This window comes from Akebia trifoliata, chromosome 4 (genome assembly GCF_017979445.1).
Source record: "Akebia trifoliata isolate Shusen 1 chromosome 4, ASM1797944v1, whole genome shotgun sequence".
NCBI classification, from domain to species: Eukaryota; Viridiplantae; Streptophyta; class Magnoliopsida; order Ranunculales; family Lardizabalaceae; genus Akebia; species Akebia trifoliata.
The window spans coordinates 31,883,418-31,907,471 of NC_141378.1; the positions used below are offsets into that span (position 1 = coordinate 31,883,418).

Here is a 24,054-nt window from a genome sequence, read left to right on the forward strand (position 1 = left end):
CTATTTGTTTCTTACAAAAACCGTGATAATGTGTAACATTTTACAGAAAGTTTATTTTCTGAAAATAACATTGCCAGGGAAATAAAAAATCAGGAGTCGCAATGCAGTCAATAATCAATAGGATAATAAAGATGGAAAGTATCAACCACAGTAAAGAAAAAACACACACTTTACCTGCATATAGGTTAGCTGGTCATAACTTAAAGCTTTGTTTTTAACACTCTCATCCGGCCCATCCTGGAACAGAATAGTACCATTTCAGTTGCACCTTCTTTTATATATAAGTACAAAACAAAAGAAACAAAAAAAAAAAAAATTCAAGAATCTCTTAGCTTTGAGTTAGGTGCAAAATTAGAACTTCATTCATTGTCCCCAAGTACCTAAAATGTATGTCATATAAAGAACTTTCCATGTAAATACCTGAGAGATAAAAAGTGGAAATTTTGAAGCAACAGAACGTTGATATCTGGAAGGAAGGATGAATTGTGTCACATATAGGTCAATTGAAAATATGATAATTTCATGGAGTGAAAGAATAATCAGAAGAATAAAATCCAGTAAGAAACAAAAAAAAGTTGGGAGAATTTAATCCATACTTCAAGATAGATTCAATTGTCCTTTCCAGGTAATCTGGGCGATTACATGCCATAACCACGACAGCTGCTACCGGCACCTTATAATTTTTAAAGAAGTAAGACAAACTTGAAGATTAATACGACACAATTCTTAAACATTTTTAGCAAAGAAAGAAAAACGAGTGGAATTCTAGCTCCTGCCAAACCTGGAATTTGTCAATCAATCTTTGCACACCTTTTCCTGCAATCAGAACGCATAAAGTCATTGTGAAACTTCGGCACAGAGATCGTGGACGTCAATCATAAGGTGCCAAACATGGATATCCAGCAAGCCTATTCAAAGATTCATTACTTTATTTCTAAGAAATTGTAGACGGATAAATAGATATGAAGAAGAAATGATTTGAAAAGACGGCAAAAGACTAAGTCAGGATTTTATGCTATTGTCTCGACAGGTAAGAAGTCGAGGACATTTCATATCTTAGGCCAATTAGTTCAGTAGGCACCACTATAAGATAATATCCAAGATGCCAACATTGAGGCTCAAAGTGGTTATCCCGTGTATGGTTGGTCGAGAGCAAGGAGCTTTCATTAAGGATTGTCGTATCTTGGACGAGGTCTGATAGCAAATGAAAGCATTGATTCCAAACTTCAATCGGCTTTCATTATGACCATATTAGTTAGGGTTTTTAAATCTATCTCATGGATGGTATGGGAGTAATAGGTAGATTAGATGGATAAATAAGTGCATCTCCATCTCAATGAATGGCAGTCCAATGATGTTTCTTCAAAACTTCCAGATGTTTGAGGAAGAGGAATTCCTTCCTTATCCCTTTTCCACTTCAAGGTTGTTGTGGAGGCGTTGGGCATATTGATTTGGAAGGAGGTTCCTAGTGGCAATTTGTCTGGTTTTGCAATCAATGAAGGGAGCCAATGATTTCCCACCACCGATTTGTAGATGACATTATGGTGTTTATGGATGCTTCTTTCAAACAAATCAAGCTTCTTAGAAGTTTGTTCTATTGTTTTGAGAATGTTTCAATTTTTTTATTTTAGTTTTTTTGATAGGTAAGCTGGACTTGAACTCACGACCTCAAAGTTGCTTAGCAATGTGTCAGACCAACTAAGCTGTGGGTCTAAGCCCAATTTTGAGAATGTTTCATGGCTCACTATTAACTCTCTCTTTTATATAAGTAAAACAAATATGCAGTAAAAGGCTGCTGAGACTGAAGTGCCAACTTAGCTAGTTGGTAAGACGAGTACTGTTCCCACGCCCTAGGTTCAAATCCCCTTGAATCCACCTTCACCTAACTAACCACTAAACCTTCACCCATGAAGAAAAAGGCTATTGAGTTGACCAACCCAACATACAAGAGAGACACCCAACCAATGACCACTCTAGACAGCAGAAATAGAGCAAACCCACTCCCATCTGCCTAAGATATCTTCAAAAAAGACTCCCTTGAATGTACACTAATAAAGCATAACTCAAAATAGAAATGATAATCTCTTGCTCTAACTGCTCCTTGCCATAAAAAACACAATGATTTCCCTCTCTCCATTAACCCCAATATACAGCAAATGGGGTTAAGATCCACACAGTCCTTGAAACAAAGAAGGTAAAACCCAACTCAGTCGACAATTCAAACAAGGACTGTGAGGATCCTGGGAAACCACCAAAAATACCAAACAAGGACATAAATGATCCCAAGTCACACATGCAAAACTCTATAGTGAATAGGGAGATGATCCACTGACTCACCATCCTCCTTATGAGGATAACATCAATTAGGTGCAATAAACTCCCTCTGAATAATTTGATCCAAAGAAATAAACCAACCAAGAGCATTAGTTTTGGAGAGGGGGTCTTCCTAATAGGGATACCCAGAACAAGGTAGCATCTTTCAGATCGTATGCGTTAAATAGGATTCTCATTATTGAAAATCTCAAAGCTTGAGGTGTCATCTCCATGGATTATTGCTGTTTGAGTAGAGCTAGTGGCTAATGCGCGAGTCAACTCCTCCTCCATGGTCCTTTTGCTCAATCCAAATGGGTACATTTCTTACTTATTTTCTAATTTTATTGGATTTACCCATCATTTCTTGGATTTGATTCAACCGGCATGCATTGGCTTTTAGATCCAAAGAAAGGATTTTTTGGAATTCGATTATTTTTGTTGTGTGTTGAGGAATCTGGAAGGAGAGGAATAACTATGTCGTTATTTCTTGGGAATGATTATTGCATCCGAGAAGTCATTATCAGATTGTAGGGATCGTCTTTTACTAGAGTAAATCCATAAATGATTTAAGGGTATATATTTTAGAATTTTCCTTTTACTAGGGATCTTGTTTAAAAGGAGAATTTGTAGTTCAATATGGCATTCCTTATGGAGTTGGTTATTTGTTAGGGGGTTTCTTTGATCAATCAAGAAATTTATTTAAAGAAGAAAAAGACGCCGAGAGGCTTAAACTCATAGCTTGGTTGGTTTGACACATTGCAAGGCAACCTTGAGGTCGTGGGTCCAAATGCACCCATCAAAAATTGGCCAAGGCCTCCTTCAAAAAAGGAAGAGGTCTTGAGTTCAAGTCACCTTTTTCAATAGAAAATCTCCATAAAACGGAATTGTATTTAGCCTCGAGATGTGCTTTATGCCGCCTAGCCTCTAAAGATAATAATCACATTTTCTTTGAATGTCCCATAGTAGCTAGCTGTGGAGATCTATTCTAAGAAAATTTGGTGTCAGTAGAGTGGGCACAAGTTCTATGGCCGAAAAGATCCTGTCATAAAGGGCATTTGTTTTCCTAATAGAGTGATTTTCTACATGTGTCTAAGTTTTTGCTCTTTGGTTTATCACGTTTGGAAAGAACGTAATCGACGCATTTTCAAGGAAACTGATGAATAGCCTGGCAAAAAAGTTCTTGAAAATATAAATGAAAATGCTAGGCTGGTTTTCGATGGTTGTGAGATTTAAAATGATGTCACTGGGTTGAGTTCTTCATTCTTGCAAAGTTGGGGCTGCAGCTTTTCTCTAAAACTTGCACACATCAAAAGCATGTTTTGGCTATGCTCGAATGAAAATGTGGTAAAAGTAACATGGACGGATTTCTCTCCTCTATTAGGGGCATTATGGGTTTCATTGGGAGAAACCATTCGGGCTCTTTCTTGTTTGTAGGTTTCGCTGGTAGTAACGAATCAAACATCATAAAGATAGAGCTAACAGCAATTTTAGAAGCTATGAGATTTGTAGCTTTGAAATCCCTTCTGCATATTTTGATTAGCTCGGATTCTTTGTACTCAGTGAATTGCATAATCAGCGAGCTTGAGCCATCATGCAGATACATGGAGCAGATCAAAGAAATCCAACTTCTAGCTTCCTCGTTCCGATCATACTCCTACGAATTCTATTAGAGAGAAACAAATAGAACCACTGATTTTCTTGCTTGACTAGGGACCTGTGAAAAATCTTTTTTGATCATTAAGGATAGCTCCTCTATCCCTCAAGAGTTGTTGAGAATTATTATCGATGATCTCTCTTGTAATTATTTTCATTAGTTTCTAATAATAAAGGGGGGTCCTTTCAACCCTAGCTTACCAAAAAGAAAACCAAAAGGAGACTGAGAGGCCTACCTACTAGGGCTTAAAATTGGTCGGATTTGGCTCAAATATGTGTATATCCATATCCATTTTTTTAATAAAGAACCGTATCCAAATCCGAATCCGAATCCGAATCCAACTGGATTCTACCATTCAAAATCATATATGAATTTTATTTATTTATTAAAACCAAATCCGACCAAACACAAACCGAACCAAATTACTTGTTTTGAAATCTTACTAAGTTAGTAAAGCTAAATTTACTCATTCAAAATGTTGGAAAAGATTTGTGTGGGACCTGGCTTACAGAATATATCTTTATATAAAAATAGAGGTTGAGTTTAGATCTTCCCAACAATGGGTGTGGTGTGAAACCATTTTAGAGTGAGTCCAAGATAACATTCTTTTTTTTCTTTTAATATTGTTTTTTTTTTCTTGGTTCTTAATTCTTGATTCTTAAAACCTTAATCTTTTCCCCTTTCCTTTAACCCTTATCTAACCCCAACCAAAATATAGTAAGTTACAATACTTTGCATTTTACATCTTAATAGCCAATTGGGATTTTGGAAACCCTTTTTTACCCAAATCCCCAACCCCTATAAACTCAAACTAATTTTTCCTAACCCCTTTATTTTCATCTCCTTCCATCACCATCCTGCATCCGATTGGGGACAGTCTCTTGACTTACCCCTAAAAAGTGAACCTCCCAAGAAGACGAAACAAAAAACCTGTCAAGTTTGTTTATAATTGGGAGCTCCTAATTATTCGACCAAGTGAATTGTCTTCCAATCAACGGCAAAACCACCAACTCGTTAGAATGCACGAACTCCCCAAACCTTCTCATCGTAGAAGTAACCCTCGACCCCAAGCTTTTCAAAAGAAAATCGAATAATGTTAAAGTCCCCCCCACCCCACCCCACCCCCCGATGCACCAAGGTTTGTCCCAAAAAGCATTAACGGCATTTAACTCCTCCCAAAACTGAGTTCTTTTCCAATCCTGGCTCGGGCCATAAATCCCGAAAAAAACCCAATGGAAATCACTATCCACCACCCTACAAAGAATAGAAACCGAAAAAGCACCCAACAACGAATCCTCAACAACCACTCTACTCTTATCCCACAACATGATGACTCCCCCTACAAACCCAATCGTTGACGCATAACGCCACCCAATCTCCCTGCAGCCCCACAACTCTCTGACCAACTCATCATCTACCACCTCCAACTTTGATTCTTGGATCGAAATAATCTGGGGTTTAACGATGCCAAGTAAAGATTTAAGAACTACCCTTTTCCTCTTATCATTCAGGCCCCTAACAATCCAAGATAAAATTTTAAACGACATTATTAACTACTTTTCTTCATCCCAACCCCTTTTTAGGGTAAAGCGGCTTCTCCGACTCTACCTCCTTTAAAATTTGTAATTTCTTTCTACTAATAGTCTCTAGGTGAACCCCCATCTCCAGCGAACACTCTTCCTCGTCTAAGGAAGAACTCAGAGATGGATTGCACACTAAACAGTCTTTCGAAAACTCCAAGTCTTCCTTACTTCTCTGTCTAACTTTCTCTAGTTTTACTATACTATTACCTCTTGGTCTCTCAATTTCGCAACTTCCCTCAAAACTTCAACTTCTACTAATGAACTAATTGGTAATAGCCCTACAGAATTTCCCACCAGTAAAGCATTTTTAGAATTCTAGTGGTACCCCTCCAGCTCAATTGGTACCTCCTATGATCTACTACACGCTGTAAAAAAAGGATCCCCACCCATCTCAAGTCAAACACCATGGGAGAGAGTTGCGCTTAGTTCAGCCTCTGGATTTGGACCCAAATGCACACATTGTCCCCCACTGACAACTCATAAAAGAGCCAGGGAAGATCTTACTGTAAATAGACCATTCCCCAAAAAGACTGGGAGGAAGAGTCCTTAAGGACTTAACACTAGATTCGTAATGTGAAGCTTGCCACTTCTCAAATGACTCGAAGTTTCTGAAAATGAACTAAAAGCTGCTAATTCGGAGAACTTCAGAGCCCTTGAAGCAGAAAATGAGAAAGTGTTCACAAAAGAAGGGTAGGAAATAAGAACAAAAAGATTTGGGCCCCCAAACTGAAACTCAAAGGGTTGGGCCCTCTTTAAAACCCAATCCCACTGCTCACTATTGGGCTCTAACGACTGATGCCCCAAAGCTTGGGTCTCAGCAGCAACCTTTACTAAACCATCTGAAGCTAAGTCAGGTCCAACAAAAGTTTTTGGCCCATGGGCCTTAACAATTGAGCTTGAAGACTCCAACTCCAGGTCCTCTTCACTATCCAAAGAACACTCAACTCTTGAAACACTTCCAACACACATACTCTCCCTCCCTACACCTGTCCCTTCTTTTGATTTTAACTTTCCAAAAAAATTTAACACATGGCTTATAGGAACCTACAAACCTATTCCTTTTTTCCACCACCCGAGACAGGTAGTGTCCTACACATTTTCTACCCCTACACTTTAGATCACCCATGTCTCCTCCATCAACCCAACCCCTCACCGATCTGTTGCCAGCTATCGCACTACTTGCGGGAGATCTTGCCACCTATTTCTCTCTAAATTTGAAATTTGAATCACTCATAGGGATTGATTCTACAACTCTCCCTAGCAAAATCGAAATTTCTTGCGTCTGAAAACCAACTCCATGCAATTGTCGGAATCCAACATCTCCTCCGACAACTTGCATGGCTTCCACCTTCCCAACATCTTTCAACAGAGAGGTCGAAGAACTGGATGAGCAATCCAAAGTTCCTTTCGTTAGTGGGAACTCCTTAACCACTTCTTCTTCGTCTGCCTTACTTTTACCTTTAATGTCCACAACCTTTACGTCTCCAGAAGACCTAGGATCCTCGACAACGGCAATTATGCCAACGTCGTGTCTGCAACCCCCATCGAAAACCCTTAAGACTTCCTGGTAAAGTCCAAGGACTTTTACGTACCTTGAGGCAAGTGTAAAAGAAATCTTCCATTTTTTATGTCCTTGGGTCTACCTCCAACTGACCACCCAACTGATCCCCAATGTAATTGAAAGCCTAAGGATGGCAGCCCCAAAATTTTGACCCAGGTACCTTCAACTTTCCACTTGTCCTCCAACTTATTCGATTTAGCGTACCATTGGCGAAGTCTCACCTCTCCACCTTCGACCTCCACCATTTTCAGATGAATCATGCATCTGCAACTTCCTTGTTCTCAGCCAGAAATAGCCTGCTAGTGTCACCCCACTCGAAGGACTTCGGTTTTAAAGGCTCTCCTGACATACTATTCCTTAACCTTTGACTTAAAACAGCTTTTAACAAACCCCAATCAGCAATGAAACTCTTTGCTCTGCAGACCACAGACCATTTCCAAACCCCAAAGCAATCCTTGGCTTCTTACCTTGAACCTCTTTAGAAATAGCAAAAATATTTTGGGGGGATTCCTTTCTCCAGAGAGAAACAACTCGAGGGATATAGTTTACTACAGCCCCCAACTCAAACAACTTCTCCTTAGGCATCTTCTCCTCTAGTTTTAAACGTAACTTAAGCCCTAGGCCCAAATCCCACCATCCTTTTATGTCCACTCCTTCTGGAATAACTAATAACTGGGTCCTGAACTTCTCTCTAAACAACTGGAGCTTGACAATCTTGCCTCTATTGTTCTGATTTTTTGAAGCCACGAGTGTTATTCCATCTAACACATGTTTAGCCCACACAGCCTTTGATGACTCTCCAACTAAAACTAAGAACTTACTCAGCCAAAGGCCTTCTATGGGCAACAACACTAACTTGGACTCCCCTCTTCTTCCCACCACTTTGATTTCCAAACCTTTTTTGTTTTTAATCCAACACGACCTTAATAGAAACATCTTCAACTCTACCTATATCTCATTCATCCTCTCCACCGCCTGCAAGACCGCGCCGCTGGATTAGCCCATGGTGATTGTGACGAGAATCAAATCTAGCATGACCTATTCTTAGTATAATATTTAGGGGCAATTTAGTAATTTTAATTTGTCTTTTATTTAAGTTTATTAGGGTTGAAAATTTAGGAGAGAAAAAGTTACAAAAATTAGGTTATTTATTTGGTATTTTAGTTTGACTAGAATTCTTAAATTTATTTTCTTTATATAGATTCTATTAGGATTTTTTCTTAAAATGAAGAAAAATGATGAATAAAATTGATATTAAAGCTTTGATATTCTCATTAATGATGTGGTGTAAGGCCATTTTGGAATGAGTCCAAGGTAACATTCATTTTCTCTATCGAGGTACGTATTTGTTATTGTCTTAATATTTTTTTTTCTCACCTTCTCTATTAAATTTCTGTTTTGAACCTCTAAAACATACATAAACCCTAGCCAATCCATTTTATAAACCAAAACCCCATCGAATTTCTTTCATCCATTGAAACCTAACCCTAACATCCATAAAAACCCGACTTAACCCTTCCCTACTCGAACCGCATCATTTCTTACAACCCATTAGCTTCTGTTTTTTTTAGCTACAATTTCTTCAAACCTTGTTAACTTGCTGCCCTCACAAATCAGCACCACTTATTTGACTATTTTTTAATTAAAATTGAGCCTAGAAATCTATTTTAAACATCTAACTGAAAGTCTAGGCTAGAGGAAGACTTGTCTTCCATTGAAACATATTGTTAATACTTGAATTAACTATTATTGTGGGATTGTGACGAACCTTAGGACTATTTTGATTATCGCTTGGATTCTCTTGCATATCCATGAATGTATGAGCTAATGACTTATATTTGCATTGCTTATGTTAATTCATTCTAATCTTAGATTTATCATCCTAGGGCAACATTCACGATCTTGCATCAATTTAGATCTTCCCAACAATGGGTGTGGTGTGAGGCCATTTTAGAGTGAGTCCAAGATAGCATTCTTTGTTTTCTTTTAATCTTAATTTTTTTCTTGATTATTAATTCTTGATTCTTGATTCTAGATTCTAGATTCTTAAAACCTTAATCTTTTCCCCTTTCCTTTAACCCTTATCTAACCCCAACCAAAATATAGTAAGTTACAAAACTTTGCATTTTACATCTAAATAGTCAATTGGGATTTTGGAAATCTTTTTTCGCCCAAATCCCCAACCCCTATAATCTCAAACCAATTTTTCCTAACCCCCTTATTTTCATCTTCTTCCATCACCATCCTGCATCAGATTTGGTATCAGAGCTAAACCTGGAATAGATAGAGATGGTATTAGAAGTCAAAACTAGATTTGTTTTACCTTCCGGAAAGTCATTTTATACACAATATTGCAGTGATGAGTACGAGGAAAACTTGATTTCCATTAGTCTTTCTACGAAGATCTTACAGAATGTTAGAATGTTGAAGACCAGATCTATTATGGATATTGTGATGAAGGTTTCGTCGTTCAATTCAGTTGGGGAAATTTTATCCATGGTGTTGAGTGCAAGGTGGCTCCTTTAAAAGAATGTCATATGTGTTGGGTCGAGATTGGATGCTACATGTACAAGCTACATTTAATGCGAAATGGAATCATCTACGTATTACTTCAGGCAGACAATATCTACTCGAGCCATACCCACAAAAATCAACTCTTATTGTATCATCGGTCCAAGAACAGGTTGAAGAAAAGACAGATCAGATATCCGCTTCAGAAGATAGTGTATCTACAACTCTAAAATCAACATATGAACAAGATCATGAAGTGGAAAATACGTCAAAAAAGCCTAAGAAAAATCTTTTGGAGACATCTACAGTTTTTGTTCATAATGCAATTGTTCCATCACTACCTCAAACCGCTACTAGAGGCATAATCATCTCAGACGGGTACAATGAAACCTTTGCCAAGATAGATGGTCACATTTGAAGTTAATGATTCAACACAACATCAAGACATGAGGACAAATCTTTGTGAAAAGGGCTGAACCACAAATTGTCATGATCATTCACAAGCATTCTAAAACTCGAAGACGAGTTTTCTCCAACCAGAGAAAAATAATGTGAAACACAAATCAAATCAACGGTCAAGGGTTCCAACGAAAAATTTGTAATTATTTAGATTTTCACTTAACTGGGTTTAGATTTATCGTTTTATCGTTCGGGATTTATTTTAGGACTTTAATTTTATTTTTTTGGGTTTATTTTAATGTTTTATTAGCCCATAGTCTCAGTATAATATTTAGATGCAGTTTATTAACTTTAGTTTGTCTTTTATTATGTCTATTAGGGTTGGAAAATTAAGAGAGAGGAAGTTACGAAATTAAGATTTTTATTTGGTATTTTAGTTTGACTAGGATTCTTTGATTTATTTTCCTTATACATAAATTGTACTAGGGGATTTTTTTAAACGAAGAATAATGAATAAAAATGGAGTTTGAGTTTTAATCTTCCCAACAATGGGTGTGGTGTGAGGCCATTTTGGAGTTAGTCCAAGATAACATTCTTTTTTTTTTCTTTCTTTTAATCCTGTTTTTTTTCTTGATTCTTGATTCTTGAAACCTACAAACCTTAATCCTTTCCCCTTTCTTTTAAACCCTCATCCAGCCCAAATCAAAATATAGTAATTTACAAAACTTTACATTTTACATCTCAATGGCCAATAGGGATTTTGGAAACCCTTTTTCCCCCAAATTCCCCAACCCCCATAATCCCAAACCAGTTTTTCCTAACCCCCTTATTTTCATCTTCCTCCCTCACTGTCCTACATCAGAAGCATGGCATTCTGGTCTGGTTAAAGTTCACAAAAGACGGATACTCCCGTATTCACCCCACACCAGAGATAAAAATGATGGATTGTGAAGAAGTGCAGAACATTGGCAAGAAGGAGCTGATTCAAAGACAATGTTCACTAAGGGCAGACTAAAATTACAAAGGGTACTCACACCCAATAAGTGGATTAGGATTATAGTAACGTGTCTCCATATGTCTCCGGTTATTGGAAAGGTGTGGTAGTTTTCATTTTTTGCTGATCGAAGATCGACCAAAGGAGATATTGGCCATAGTAGAATTTTGATTAAAACCATATGCTCATTGTTCCTAAATCCTCACATAATGAACACCTTTGGAATAAAAAATGTTTCTATTCAGGGTAAGAAAATGAAGGATCAAACAGCAGTTCCCACAGAAGAACATTGATGGTGTAGCTGGGGAGGGTCAAAAATCAAACTTGCTCATCAGACCATTTGAACAATCAATCACAACAAAACCTGAGAGGCTATGCTGACAAGGCAAGAAAAAGTCAGAAGAGAATAGTCAAGAGATGATGTGTGGCATAAGAGGGACATACCAGGTGATGGTCATATATTTTACGACGGTAGGAATCTCATGCTATTCTCAGAAAAGGTAGGGATAACTTGAGTTTAATTCCACATGTGTTCCTGAAAGGATTCGGTTGACTGTAAATTTCTTCTAAGTCATTAATTCCTGAACATGAATGAGATCCACAATGCAAAAACTGAGAAAGCATGCTTAAATATTGTGCAAGTAGTTCATGGTTTCCTTAAAATAAATGTCTGCAACAAATTATTAATTCAACTTAAGAAAATTTTGATGAGGAAGGGAACTCCTGAAAAAGGAAAAGATAAGAAACTCCAATAGATAGTAGGAACAGAGAACTATGACCATGTGAGTGAAAATAAACAGAAAGAGAAAGAACTACTAAAATGGTAGTAATTTGGAAATATGGGTAAGGAAATACTTTCAAGATCTTGAACAAGCGCCCTCAATTGTCCACATTCCTGGTCTTGACGTTTTTTATCTTCTGAAATTGTAGCACATTATTAGCAAAAGAAGACTAGAGCATTTCAAAAATTATTTTCTTAGCTAGGAAGGAGAAAAACATCATCTATATGTTTCTACGACCAAGCACAATAGTATCCATTATCATACATCGCTGCAACTAGAATATGAAGAAATTTTACTGCACAAAAATAATTATTAACTTTAGTAATACAACTGTCATTATTTTGAACTTAAAAAAAGAAACACACTTTCTGGTGAATCCTTTCGCGAACAAATAAAGCCTTATCCCAAAGATTTGGGATCAGTTAAACGAATCCTTCCCTTCCATTCTATCCAAAGCCAAGTCTTTGGTCATTAAAAGTGAGTTTCTATCTGCTTCCACTATCTCCATCATCATTATTTTTTAGTCTTCCTCTCGCTCTTTTAGGATCTTCAACCTGAATATTTCTTCTGGCTGGGGTAGTAATTCGTTGAGTTTGCCCAAACCATCTCAGATGACTTTCAATTAGTTATCACCTAATGGAGCTACTACATTTTCCCGAATGTGTTCGTTTCTAATTTTAACTCTCCCAGTCTTTCCAGTCATCCATATCAACATCTCATCTCTGCTATGCTCAATTTATTAATGTAATGCTTCTCAACCCCCCTATTTTCAGCTCCATAAAGCATAACTGGTCTCACTACTGTGTTATAAGTCAAGAAGTGATTTTCTTAGATCACTAACTTGTTTTTCTTTGTTAGTTAATTATTGAAGTGTAGCAAGTGCTCTTCCATCATCCCAAAGAGTGGTTTGGAGCTTTACCAAGGCTTATTGCTGGAGTCCTTCAATTTGCATGATCCCATTCCTTGAAGATGGCTTCATTTTGCCACTTGTTGGGTCATTCGGAAAAATGAGGAGCTGCCACATGTTTTAGGAATAGATGAACAGGCTGAAATACAAATATTGCCTATGATCAGACTATTTGGCTTGAAATTTGAGGATTATGTGTTCAAATAGGAAAAGGGCTCACTTTTTTGTCTTGTCTTTACTAACTAAAATAAGAGGTGATTACAACAAAGGGATATAAATTCGGCATAAACAGACAGATGGATTGAAGCAAATTACTATAATCACCCACATGATAAGAGCATGCATAGCAAGATCTTTTGGATATCAGTGTAAACAAGGGACAATGTACTCAGGTATCACTGTTTGACTCTAAGGATCATCCCAACTCAACTGAAAAAGCAAATAGGAAGAACTTTAGTTCTGCTTCATGTTGCTATGGTATGTTTTTTCCTCCATACTAGTTTAATTCCACATAACCTGAAATTTACTACCAAACTTGTACAACAAATCTTCCTTTCTTTCTTGGTTGGATGAAAGAGATTAAATTCAAACAGCCCTGGGGAAGAAAGACTTCAGATAGCAAAAGATGGCAAAGAAATGCCTCAGTTCACCTAGATGTAAGCCATAGAATTCGCATCTGCAAATATGCTCCAAGCATATATGCCACAACTCTTTTGATAAAAGTGAACTAATGAGCTCTCGCATTTAACTCAAACAACCCAATCAATGAATGAAAACTCTGCGGAAGCACAAATGCACATTATTGTCTAAATCCATGGTTCAAAATTTAGGTCCATTTCGAAATATTTTAGTGGAACTTTCCAGTGTCAGCTAAGACCAAAACAAAATATTGACCCTGAAAAATTGGTTCTAGAGTTGTTCAAATCATCTCGGAAATTTTGGTTAAGACAACCTCGATTTTTCTCCTAACCAAAACATTATCTCAAATTGAGATTTTCAGTCTAAAATTAATGAAAATGACAGGCCTATTAATGATCATATTAAAATGTAAGGCTGCAGGTCACACCTTCAAGGGCCACAACTCGTCCTTGTTGCGTGCTTATTTGGTCAATCAATAACTGCATTTGACTTGTACAATGGTTCTCAGACTCCACCTGTTAACATTCAATGGACCCCAAGCAACAGTATATAAGGAATAATAAAAAATTAATAAACGGTACATCATAACAGTTACCTAAGCATTCTATGAACAATACAAGCATTGTCAAATTTTAAGGGAGAAAAAACTGGAAATACAGGTATGGTGTTAGCTCAAGAAAACCGCTCCAGTTATGATCCTCTAAAGTAATTTTTTTATTATATGAAAGCTATTGAAGGAAGGATTAATATGACATTAATATTCTCATCTTTATGTAAAATATCGCTGCTTTTGGTTGTCGAACTCTTGGACACCACTGCCAACGCAAAACAAAATACTATTGATCTTCATTTCCACAATCTATATGGTTTTACAGTAGATTGATGGCCTATGGGTATGTTTCATGTTAGTATTTTCATTTCCCACAGTTTCAATAAAACCTTCCTCAATATTGCCAACAAATCCACAACACTTAAATCATTTCCATGAAATTTCTATTATTCCCACACTGAACAAAATGTTTCTACTAAATATTCGAATTTCCAAGCTGGCTAAAATAGAAACAGAAACCAAAACGAAAACCAAAATTTAATACATTGGGACTGAGGATGCTCTATCTTGGAAATTTAGATTTAGGAGGAACTTTAAAGAATGGAACGTTGAGTGCCTGGCTAGCCTTATTAGTTGTATCGTTGAGATTCCCATCATTCCTTCAAATGAGGATGTTCAAAGTCTATATGAAAATTTCAAGGGAACTTTTCGGTTAATTCCTTCTACCAATCTTTTCCATCTCCATGTGGTACTTCATTCCTTGCCTCCAACATATGAGAATTGAAAGTCCATTCAAAGGTGGCTTTTTTCATATGGAGATCACAACAATGAAAAGATTCTAACTATGGATCATCTTAGCTCTTGAGGTATCCACATTGTAAATTTATACCTCTGCAAAGCTTCTGACAAATCTGTTGATCACATTCTTATTCCTTGTTCCTTCGCAAAAGCCATTTGATCCAATTTCAATAATTATTTCAAATTGAGTGGCCTTTCCTAATTCAACTTTTTTCCTATTTCAAAATTCAATTTCTCATCCTTTCAGCTTGTGTTAGAAAATCCTATGGACCTTCATTTTGTTTGCAATTTTTTGGGGAAATTGGAAGGAGAGGAACAAACGGGTTTTCGAGGGGAAGGAAAGAGATTTCTAGTGTTATCATTGATATTATGAGCTTGTTGTTTTATTGGTGTAAGAACTATGAAAACTTCAGGCAAGAGTCCGTTTTTTGAAGACGTTTTTTTTATGTGGGATTTTGTTTGTAGTCAATAATAATAGTGGTGCTTGGTGCACGGGAGTTTTTTTTTCCTTTGTTTTTTCTGTTTTATAAATCTGTAGTTATTTTCTGTCTTCTGGATGATCATCTTGACCTCCTTCTATGCATTTTCTTGCTCTCTTTTGATGAAATCTCTTTACCTACCCAAGAAAAAGAAAAAAGAGAGTTCAATTGTTACCAACCCAAGAGCCTTTATTCGGAGGAGCACGTGGTGAGGCCTACTTTAGACTCCCTTCATTTTGACAGTATCTCCCTGGATCATCGAAGATGGCTAGAGAAACCGTTCAAGGTAGAAGAGGTGTGGGAAGTGATTAGTGGTCTGGCTAGTGATAACGGGTGGGAGAGTGATCCAGTAAAAAGGGCTTCAGGGTGTGAAGTGTGGAAAAGTATCTTTAAAAGAATTTTGTATCTCAAGAAAAAAGTGAAATGCAAGGTGGGAAAGGCGAGCAAAGTGAGATTTTGGGAGGTTTGGTGGTGTGGGAATGGTTCCTTTATGCTTTGTCGTAGAAAAAGCATCAAATCATCTCGAGTTTCAGAAGTTTTGCTAATGGGATGGCTTATTCGGATTTTGGGTTTAGAAGATCTTTTAATGATTGGGAAATGGATAATCTTGGGAGGAGAGCAGTAGCATAGAGCGCTCCTCAGAAGATCGGAGAGTGTGGGGAGGGACTAAGGATGGGAAATTTACAGTGAAGTCTTTGTATGACTGTATTGCTCCTAAAATAATGTCTTTTCCTCACTCTTTTGTCTAGGGTGGTAAGATTCCTCCAAAGATTTCAACGTTTCTTTAGATGGCGGCTTTGAGGAGATTCGCTACTATGGACCAGTTGATTAGAAGGGGCTTTATTTTGTCGAATCAGTGTTGTATGTGCAGATTTCAGGCGGAAACGATGAACCACTTACTCATTCATTGTCGTGTAGCTCATCACATTTGGTCGCATTTATTATCTTTGTTTGGTATCGTGGGTTGCTTTCCCAGATCAGTCAAGTCGGCTTTAGAGTCGTGGCTGTCGTGGAGAGGAGCTTTCTCATCTTCTAAACAGATTCATGGTTCTTCGTTCCTTTTGCAATTTGTTGGAAAATTTGAAAACATCGCAATCAATGCATCTTTGAGGGGAACGAGACTATGATGGAAGGATTAGTTCTTGCTATTTTGGAACTCTTGTTTTCTTTGAGTAAACTTTATAAGGAGTTTAAGGGGATTTTCTTTGAAGATTTTATGGTGAGATGGGACAGGGTTTGTTTGTTGTCGTGAGAGTCTTTTGTTTGTTTTCGTAGTTATTTGTTTCTTTTCTTGTTTCCTTCTCTTTTTTTTGGGTTGGTCCTCTCGACTCCCCTTGTTTTTCCTTCTCTTAATAAAATTATCTTTACCGATCAAAAATATATGGCAATAAACTTGAGCTAAACTTCATTGATATCAAATTTTTCTACAAAGCGGTTAACCATCTTATGGTACATTATATTCCTCACTACACTAATTAATCAACTTATCAAAGAGGGAAAATGCTTCAATGGTCTTCTTAAAAAATATTAATAGGATAAGAAAAGGCTTAGTGATACAAGACAATAAGGGAAGAAGATGAAAATAAGAGGATTAGGAAAATCTGGTTGGGGATTGGGTTAAAGATTTGGGCTAGGATAGGATAAAAAAAGTAAAATGATTTTTTTTTTTTTTTTTTTTTTTTTTTGCAATTATTGTAGAGTCGATAAAAGAGTTAAAGGTCAAGGTTTGTAGGATAAGGAAAGAATTAAAAGTTGAGGTTTATAAGGTAATTATTAATGGTTAAAAAAATGGAAAAAGTATTACGAGTTGAGGACAAGGATTTTCAAGAAATCAAGATTTAAGAATCAAAGTTCAAGAATTCAATAATCAAGGGGAAAAAAGATTAAAAGAAAAAAAAGAATGTTATCTTGGACTCACTCCAAAATAGCCTCACACCACACCCATTGATGGGAAGATCAAATCTCAAACTCTACTTTTGTTCTTCATTCTTCCTTAAAAGAAACTCTAATACAATCTATATATAAAGAAAATAAATTCAAGAATTCTAATTAAATTAAAATACTAAATAAATAACCCAATTCTCGTAACTTTCTCTCTCCTAATTTTCCAACCCTAATAAACTTAAATAAAAGACAAACTAAAGTTACTAAACTACCCCTAAATATTATACTAAGACATGAGTCAATAAAACATTAAAATAAGCCCCAAAAATTAAAATTAAGGCTTTAAAACAACTTAAAACTAAAAAAAATAATTAATCTAAAATATTTTCAAATATTAAATCTAGACCCAATTAAGTGAAAACCTAAATAATTACAAATCTTTCGTCGAAACCCTTGACAGTTGACTTGAATTGCTTTCCGCATTACTTGTATTTACTTTAAAAGGTCAAAGTTCTTTTATTTTTTGTTGAGCTTCATTTTTTACAAAAAACATACCCAAATGCTTATTCGGAATATTCATATCATATGTCCCATACAAATCAACCATAACAACATTGAATGATGAGCACAAAGTAAGCAAGAATCCAAAGTGTAAACGAGCAAAGATGAAATATGACAAACTGATCTTCACAACATTTTCATTTCTCTAGTAGGTACACGGTTGAAGGCCCACCGATCAAAAAAAAAACAAGGGAGAAGGCCCAGTATCCCAACATCAATACTCTAATTAGAATATATGTAAGAAACTAAAACATAATGACAAAATGAAACTTTGTAGTAATGCTTAGCTGACATAAACAACACATTTGGATTTGATCGGGCGGTTGAAACAAAAGTACGATGAGAAAATACTATTTGTTGATTATAAAACAAGAAAAATTACTTCTGATGCAGAATCACATGACTGAAATAGAACGAACTTACTGCAGCTGCAAGGCGATCAGCATACTCTGATTGTGTCGCAAAAAGGCGCATCTAAAAGAAAGAAATAGAAGATAAAAGTAAGTTCAAATTGAAACTAAGAAAGAATCTAAGACTTTTACATCGCTAGTTCAAATATATTTTTTAGTAGCTTCAATGAAGATCAATGCATCGATAAAACTATGTTCGTTGGAGAGAAATAGGAGATTTCTCCAAGGAAAAAGGTCCTCTTATCAAGAAATCATAATTAGCATAATGGGGTTGCTATTTTTTTGTGCAAATTGTTCTTTGAGTTTAAGGGCATTTTTATTTTTTTTTGAAGATTTTGTGTTTAGGTTGGATTCCTTGTGCTCCTCCTAGTTTTTGTTTTTCTTCTCTTCATCTGCAAGTTGGTCACCACGACTACCTTTGTACATTCTTCCCTTTTCTTTGGAATAAAATTATACTAATAAAAAAAAAGTATGGTTTAAACTTCCCTTTAGAAAAACAAGTGTTCTCCTTGTGATCAAAGCACCAAGCTGGTCGTAATGGCATTTATTACTCCACTAAGTATGGAGAACCCTTAGAACTAGTATCACAAATACTCATGGGACAGCTAAAAGATCTTCAATTGGCCCTCTCACCCTATAGCCTCCCGCTACACCATCCCCATCAACATAGTGACAAAGTTGGAGTACGGGTTTAAAACGGCAAGGGAAAACTTCAGAAAAATTGTTGAAAACGAGGAAAAACTAGAAAAAAAAACAAGGAAAAACAATAAAAATAAAAGATAAAAATATATATATTAAAAGTTATGAAAAATATATATATCTAATGAATATCATAAAATCAAGTTATTATCATCAAATCCCATATTTTTACATTTATTGGTCAACAAATTCTATTATATATCAAATCCCACTTTGAAAAAACAAGAAATTGTTTAATTATTATTTTTTTGTCCTATGAAAAAAAAGGGGGGGGGGGGGTGTCATAAATGAAAAAGTCGCATTTTTTAATCGTCAAAGATGCAAGACGCGTTTTTTGTTACTATGCCCATCAACACCCCTGCCTCCACGTCCTTCTCAAGATTTTGTTATTTATGAGGTTCCTTACCCCATGTTTTAAAGTTCACATCAGCAAATAGTTTTCCCTAGGAAGGTTTTGGTACAATGCCACATCCATAGCCAGCATGGCTACTATCCACGTCAATTCCATCATTTCAAGCTTCATCTCGAAGCTAGAACCCTATACAGATTTGTGACTCACGGTCTATTTTCATTTTTTTTGTTGCTTTTCTTGTAGGTAGGTCTTCTCGCCTCCACCTCTTTTATTAATTTTTATGCTTATCAAAAAAATACACAAGTTTTCACCCCTATACAAAACTCTAATCACCCTTAGGATATTCCATGATTCACCACCTTGTCAAGCTCCTCCGGGACCTTATCAACCTCCACCATCCTTCCCATCAGATCCTCCATCCAATACGAAGATACTCATGTTACATAAATGGTATTGTAAGTCATATAATGATACACCCACATGGGCGAAAAGATTTTGGTACCACATTAGTAACTGCCACCAATTTAAAAATCGGATCCAATTTGGACCAACTAAAATTTTCTCGTACGGGTAAATTGGACCTGAACGTGACTACAAGTTGCAATGCAACATGTGAATCAACTGAACTACGGGTCTAAGCCCTTTGGAGTTTGGAACATCAAAAGTAAATCCCATCTTATAGAAAATTTGAGTTTTTTTCTCTATGTTAGTTAAGAATTATCTTCTTTACTTGTCAATAGCCCTTAAACTCCAATCTTTGTTGATTTCGACCACCAAAATAATGGCTTCTAGAACATCATCCCAAATAGCTTCACTGCCATTATCCACAAAAAACCACCATCATTGCCCTTCGACCATTCCAAACATTCTCGACGTTACAACAAATGTTGATTATCACCAAGCAGAAATTTGTCTGCACTTTCACCTCAAATCTTCCTACCAAACCATTATTTTGCAAAGATTGAGTTGTTTGACAGTTATCTTAGCAACCATGATTTAGATTTTGGTTTGCCATTGTATATTTCTTCCACAAGGCCCTTGCCAACTCATTCCAACCCCACTCATTCTCCCCTTTGGATGAATGACACGTTGTTTATAGTAAGATGTGAAGAATGCTAAGGATCGAAAGGGCCAAGACTTGTTGAATTTCATCTCCATTATTTTGGTAATGCCATTGGAAGAGGATTTCTCTTATAGAACAGCTTCTCATTGATGTATGTCACCACTTGGTGAAAGATCTATAACAGCCATATACCATCCTCAATCAACCAATCACCACAGAAATCATTTGTTTGTATCCCATCAGAAATGCTTGACACTGTTGCTCTTCAGCCATCTAAAATCTAAGAAAAAGTTCTTACTTTCTACTATCACCATGAGTCCCACTATTTAACATATAGATTCAATCTACTCCAAAGTGTGAATCCTCAACTCTAGTCGTTCGAAGAAGCCAGAGGACTTGAGGAGTTGAAATTGGGCTCAAGAATCTACTAAAGAAAAAAATGCCAACTCTAGTTCTTCTTCTTTGTCTTGTGCCACTACAACTATTATTCAAGATCGCCAACATTAATCGAATGATCACAAGTGCTTCCCACCTCCAGCAGCCCCAAACCCACACACAAAAGCAAGACCAACAAAAAATGAAAGGATTTTATTCACCTGTATCTACAGGTTGCCAGGTTTTAGTCAATTAAATCACACAAAATAAAGAAGAACCCAATCAAAAAACAAAAAAGCCACCAGAATTGCTACATCTTGAAGGGAAAAACAATCATATTCCATTAGGACTCCAATCCTACAGCCAATCTATATAATAAAACACAATGGTTGTCTTCCCCCGATGTTTATCCCCCATAAAGAGCGGTTCAAATTCAATCTCGCACGATTCTCAAGGGAAAATTTCGACTTTATTCCCTTTTCTCTCTTCCCTTTCCAAGAATACCCTTCAACTTTATTATTTTTTCTCTTCTAATCCCTTTCCAATAATACCCCTCCAACTTTATTTTTTTTCCTCTTCTCCTCATTTTCCAATACTACCCCTCCAACTTTATTGTCTTTACCCTTCTACCCATTTTTCAATAATACCCCTACAACTTTATTGTCTTTCTTATTTTACCACCTTAACAACAAAAAGGATGATCGTGCCTAGGGACGGGTAAACTCTAGTATCATTACAAATTGGAAATATGTTTTTTTAAAACAAAAATGCAATGTTGTCAATAAATGAACTTGCAAGTTGCAACATCTAGAAGATCAAAAAGGACTTCCCACGATGCACATATGACTGAGAGACCATGCAGGCAAGCAACCTCAACATACAAAAGATTTTTTGTATAAAATGCGAGAAAGGACTCAACTGCGGAGGCTAGCGATAAAAGATTTTTTGTTGAATTATTCAAAGAAATGACAATGAGAAAGAGAGATATTATAGAGTGGAAATTTCTATAAGTGGAAAGCTTTTAAAACTAAGCTAAAGATCACAACATCCTCAATACCTCCAAGAAATAATTTCATCCATCACATTGAACATCAAGTTATGGTTATGAGACTTAAATGAAATCAAGGTTTAACAACCACTAAAATTTCAAAAGTTTTGCATTTCATTTTGCTATCAAGAAACTTCAAATTTTAGACCAATTTCTAAATAATTCAAACACTAAGGGCCTGTGTGGATACACCTCTCTGCGCAAGAGCAAAAGCTCAACTACTCCCCGCAAGAGCAAAAAACCTCTCCGCGAAAGAGCAGGTCCTTGGAGCTTCTCAACAAAAAGCAAAAAACATCTCCCCGCAAAAGCAAAAATCTATCCAAACGTTTGCTAGCTCCCCGCATGAGCAGAAGTCATCAAGAAGCTCTATCCAAACGAAGTGTAAACTTCCAATATCTTGACCAAAATCTTGAAAATTTAATACTAAAAACAGGATTCAAAAACATAATGATCTTGCAATCAAATTGGAGATGTAAAGATCCAAAGGGTCTTTGATTCGTCACTTTTCCTTAACCCAATTACTGATTATTGGAACATGAGGTGCTCATGTCAACTGAAATTCACTTTTAATGGGCCTCTTTTTGATGGAAACCCCCAAATATCGTTAGGATCCAAACCTCACCAAACAAATGCATATAAATGCCATTTTTTTCTTCTTTCTTATGGGTGAGTAAGCATGGTATTAGATGGAACCCTACTTGGCCTTGATAATGACAAAATTATAATATTTTATAACAATATTATTTACATTTACATTACTAACTACCAGCTGCAAACATGTAGCAAAGATGATTGTTTTGAAGTCATGTTGCAATCCTAGTCTAGAGCCTCGATCTATAGCCTCTAATTCATGCAACTTCTACATGTCCTATGAGGTCTTTGAAGATACCTACATAAACCCCACACAATTCTCTCATCGACCAGTACGTGTTCAATAGCCAAACATTGGACTGCTTGTCACTTTTATAACTTTAGATACATAGCTAAGCCTTGACGTTAATTGAATTGAGATCTCATCCAAGGGAAAGAATTTCTTTAGAAAAAAGCTCTATCACCATTTATATTTTCACACTAATTGGAACACTCATGTCATGCAAAATCTTAAATGAGACGTGAATGGTACTCTTAAACTGATTAAGGTATATTTATTTATTTTTTTTAAATATCTCTAAACAAGAATCACTGAAACCTATTAGAATGCAACAATCCTTTGGCCAAAGGAGATGAATTCCCTTTGAAGAACTATCAGAATTCTCTGAATAGGGAATTTGCACAACCAACCAGCAACTCTTCCAACAGAAATTTGTCAAATATCCAACGAAAATTTGGGAATTTTAAGCATAAGTGCTAAATTTTACAATGCTAAATTGGTAGGAAATTGGGAACTAGAATAAAGAAAATAACCTAATAAGAATCACTGCAACATAGTAGAAATTTAACATTCCGTCAAGCATTGAAAAAAATTAGATCCGATAAAAAAAAATTCGGAAATTAATGAAACTCTCGACTAATTAACAAAGATACGAATCAAATAAGGCAGTAAACGAACGAGAAATTAGAACAGAATTAGGGTTCCATTACTAGTAATCGAAGAACAGAACAGAAAAGAATCTAAACAAGAAGTTTTAAATTGGAAAAAAAAAAAAAAAAATACCTGGATGTAGATGAAGGCGGCTGCTGCAGCAAAGAGAAGGATTCGGAAATCGCAGACATTTCTCGCCATGTTTTTTGATCGATCAAATGTTACGACCCCTATCTAATAGTTGAATAAAATACAAATTTCCTATTTTCTATGTATTTTGATTTCTTGTATCATCAATTAAAGCGTCGAAACCAGTTGCAAAGCTCTTCGAAAATTTGTGAGAATTAATTTCATTCACAGATCACTTTGGTGTACTTGTCTTTCAAGCATAATTAACACACTTAAGGCGATTACCTATCAAAAATACTAACGTACGCCCGTGGAGTCAACGTCCACTGTCAAGAAGTTCTCATATACACAATTGTCAAAGTTAGAAACACAACTGAGTTTCGAGTTGACTCTACCCTAAACTCGCCAGACGACGAACTTTATTTTTATGGGTCAATCTGGTCTTAGAAGTTGCTTCGCAAAGTGTCAAACACGGTGACTCCAACGTATAAGTAAATAAAAATAAAAATTTTGAAATGGAAAATTTTAAGGTCAGCTCATGAATTAACCCATCTCTCCATTAATTCTCCTCCATCTACAAAAACATCCTCTTCTCTAATAAATCATCACCTTGAAAATTTCGGGGATCAACACCAGCAAGCGAAATCATGATCTCATCAAAAAATTCTATTTATATTATCCATTTAATCTCAATTTTTTAATTATACCCTTTCAATTCTATTTTTACCTATTTTTACACCCTTAACTCGAAAGAGGATGATGACCTCTAACTTTATTATATTTTTTTTTTATCTATTTAATCCACTTTATTATTTTGCATCTCTTACCCAGTTAATCTTAT

At 36.1% G+C, this 24,054-nt stretch overlaps 1 protein-coding gene across 4 annotated transcripts in view; it reads right to left on the reverse strand.

Annotated features, from left to right (window-relative positions):
- CGL1 (alpha-1,3-mannosyl-glycoprotein beta-1,2-N-acetylglucosaminyltransferase) overlaps window positions 1–23,525 on the reverse strand; it is a 39,890-nt gene extending 16,365 nt beyond the window's left edge. Inside the window, exons 1-8 of one of the 4 annotated variants that reach the window (XM_086440795.1) lie at window positions 23,217–23,523; window positions 18,039–18,089; window positions 13,771–13,858; window positions 11,871–11,933; window positions 782–816; window positions 597–673; window positions 421–466; window positions 175–237 (exon numbers count right to left, since the gene is read on the reverse strand). In XM_086440795.1, coding sequence (XP_086296921.1) covers window positions 175–237; window positions 421–466; window positions 597–673; window positions 782–816; window positions 11,871–11,933; window positions 13,771–13,858; window positions 18,039–18,089; window positions 23,217–23,285 — 492 coding nt within the window. In that variant the 5' untranslated portion in view covers window positions 23,286–23,523. Of the gene's footprint in view, window positions 1–174; window positions 238–420; window positions 467–596; window positions 674–781; window positions 817–11,870; window positions 11,934–13,770; window positions 13,859–18,038; window positions 18,090–23,216 lie in introns of all 4 variants that reach the window. The other 3 variants (XM_086440796.1, XM_086440797.1, XM_086440798.1) reach the window with 3 other exon arrangements.
- Between the last annotated feature and the right edge of the window lie 529 nt (window positions 23,526–24,054).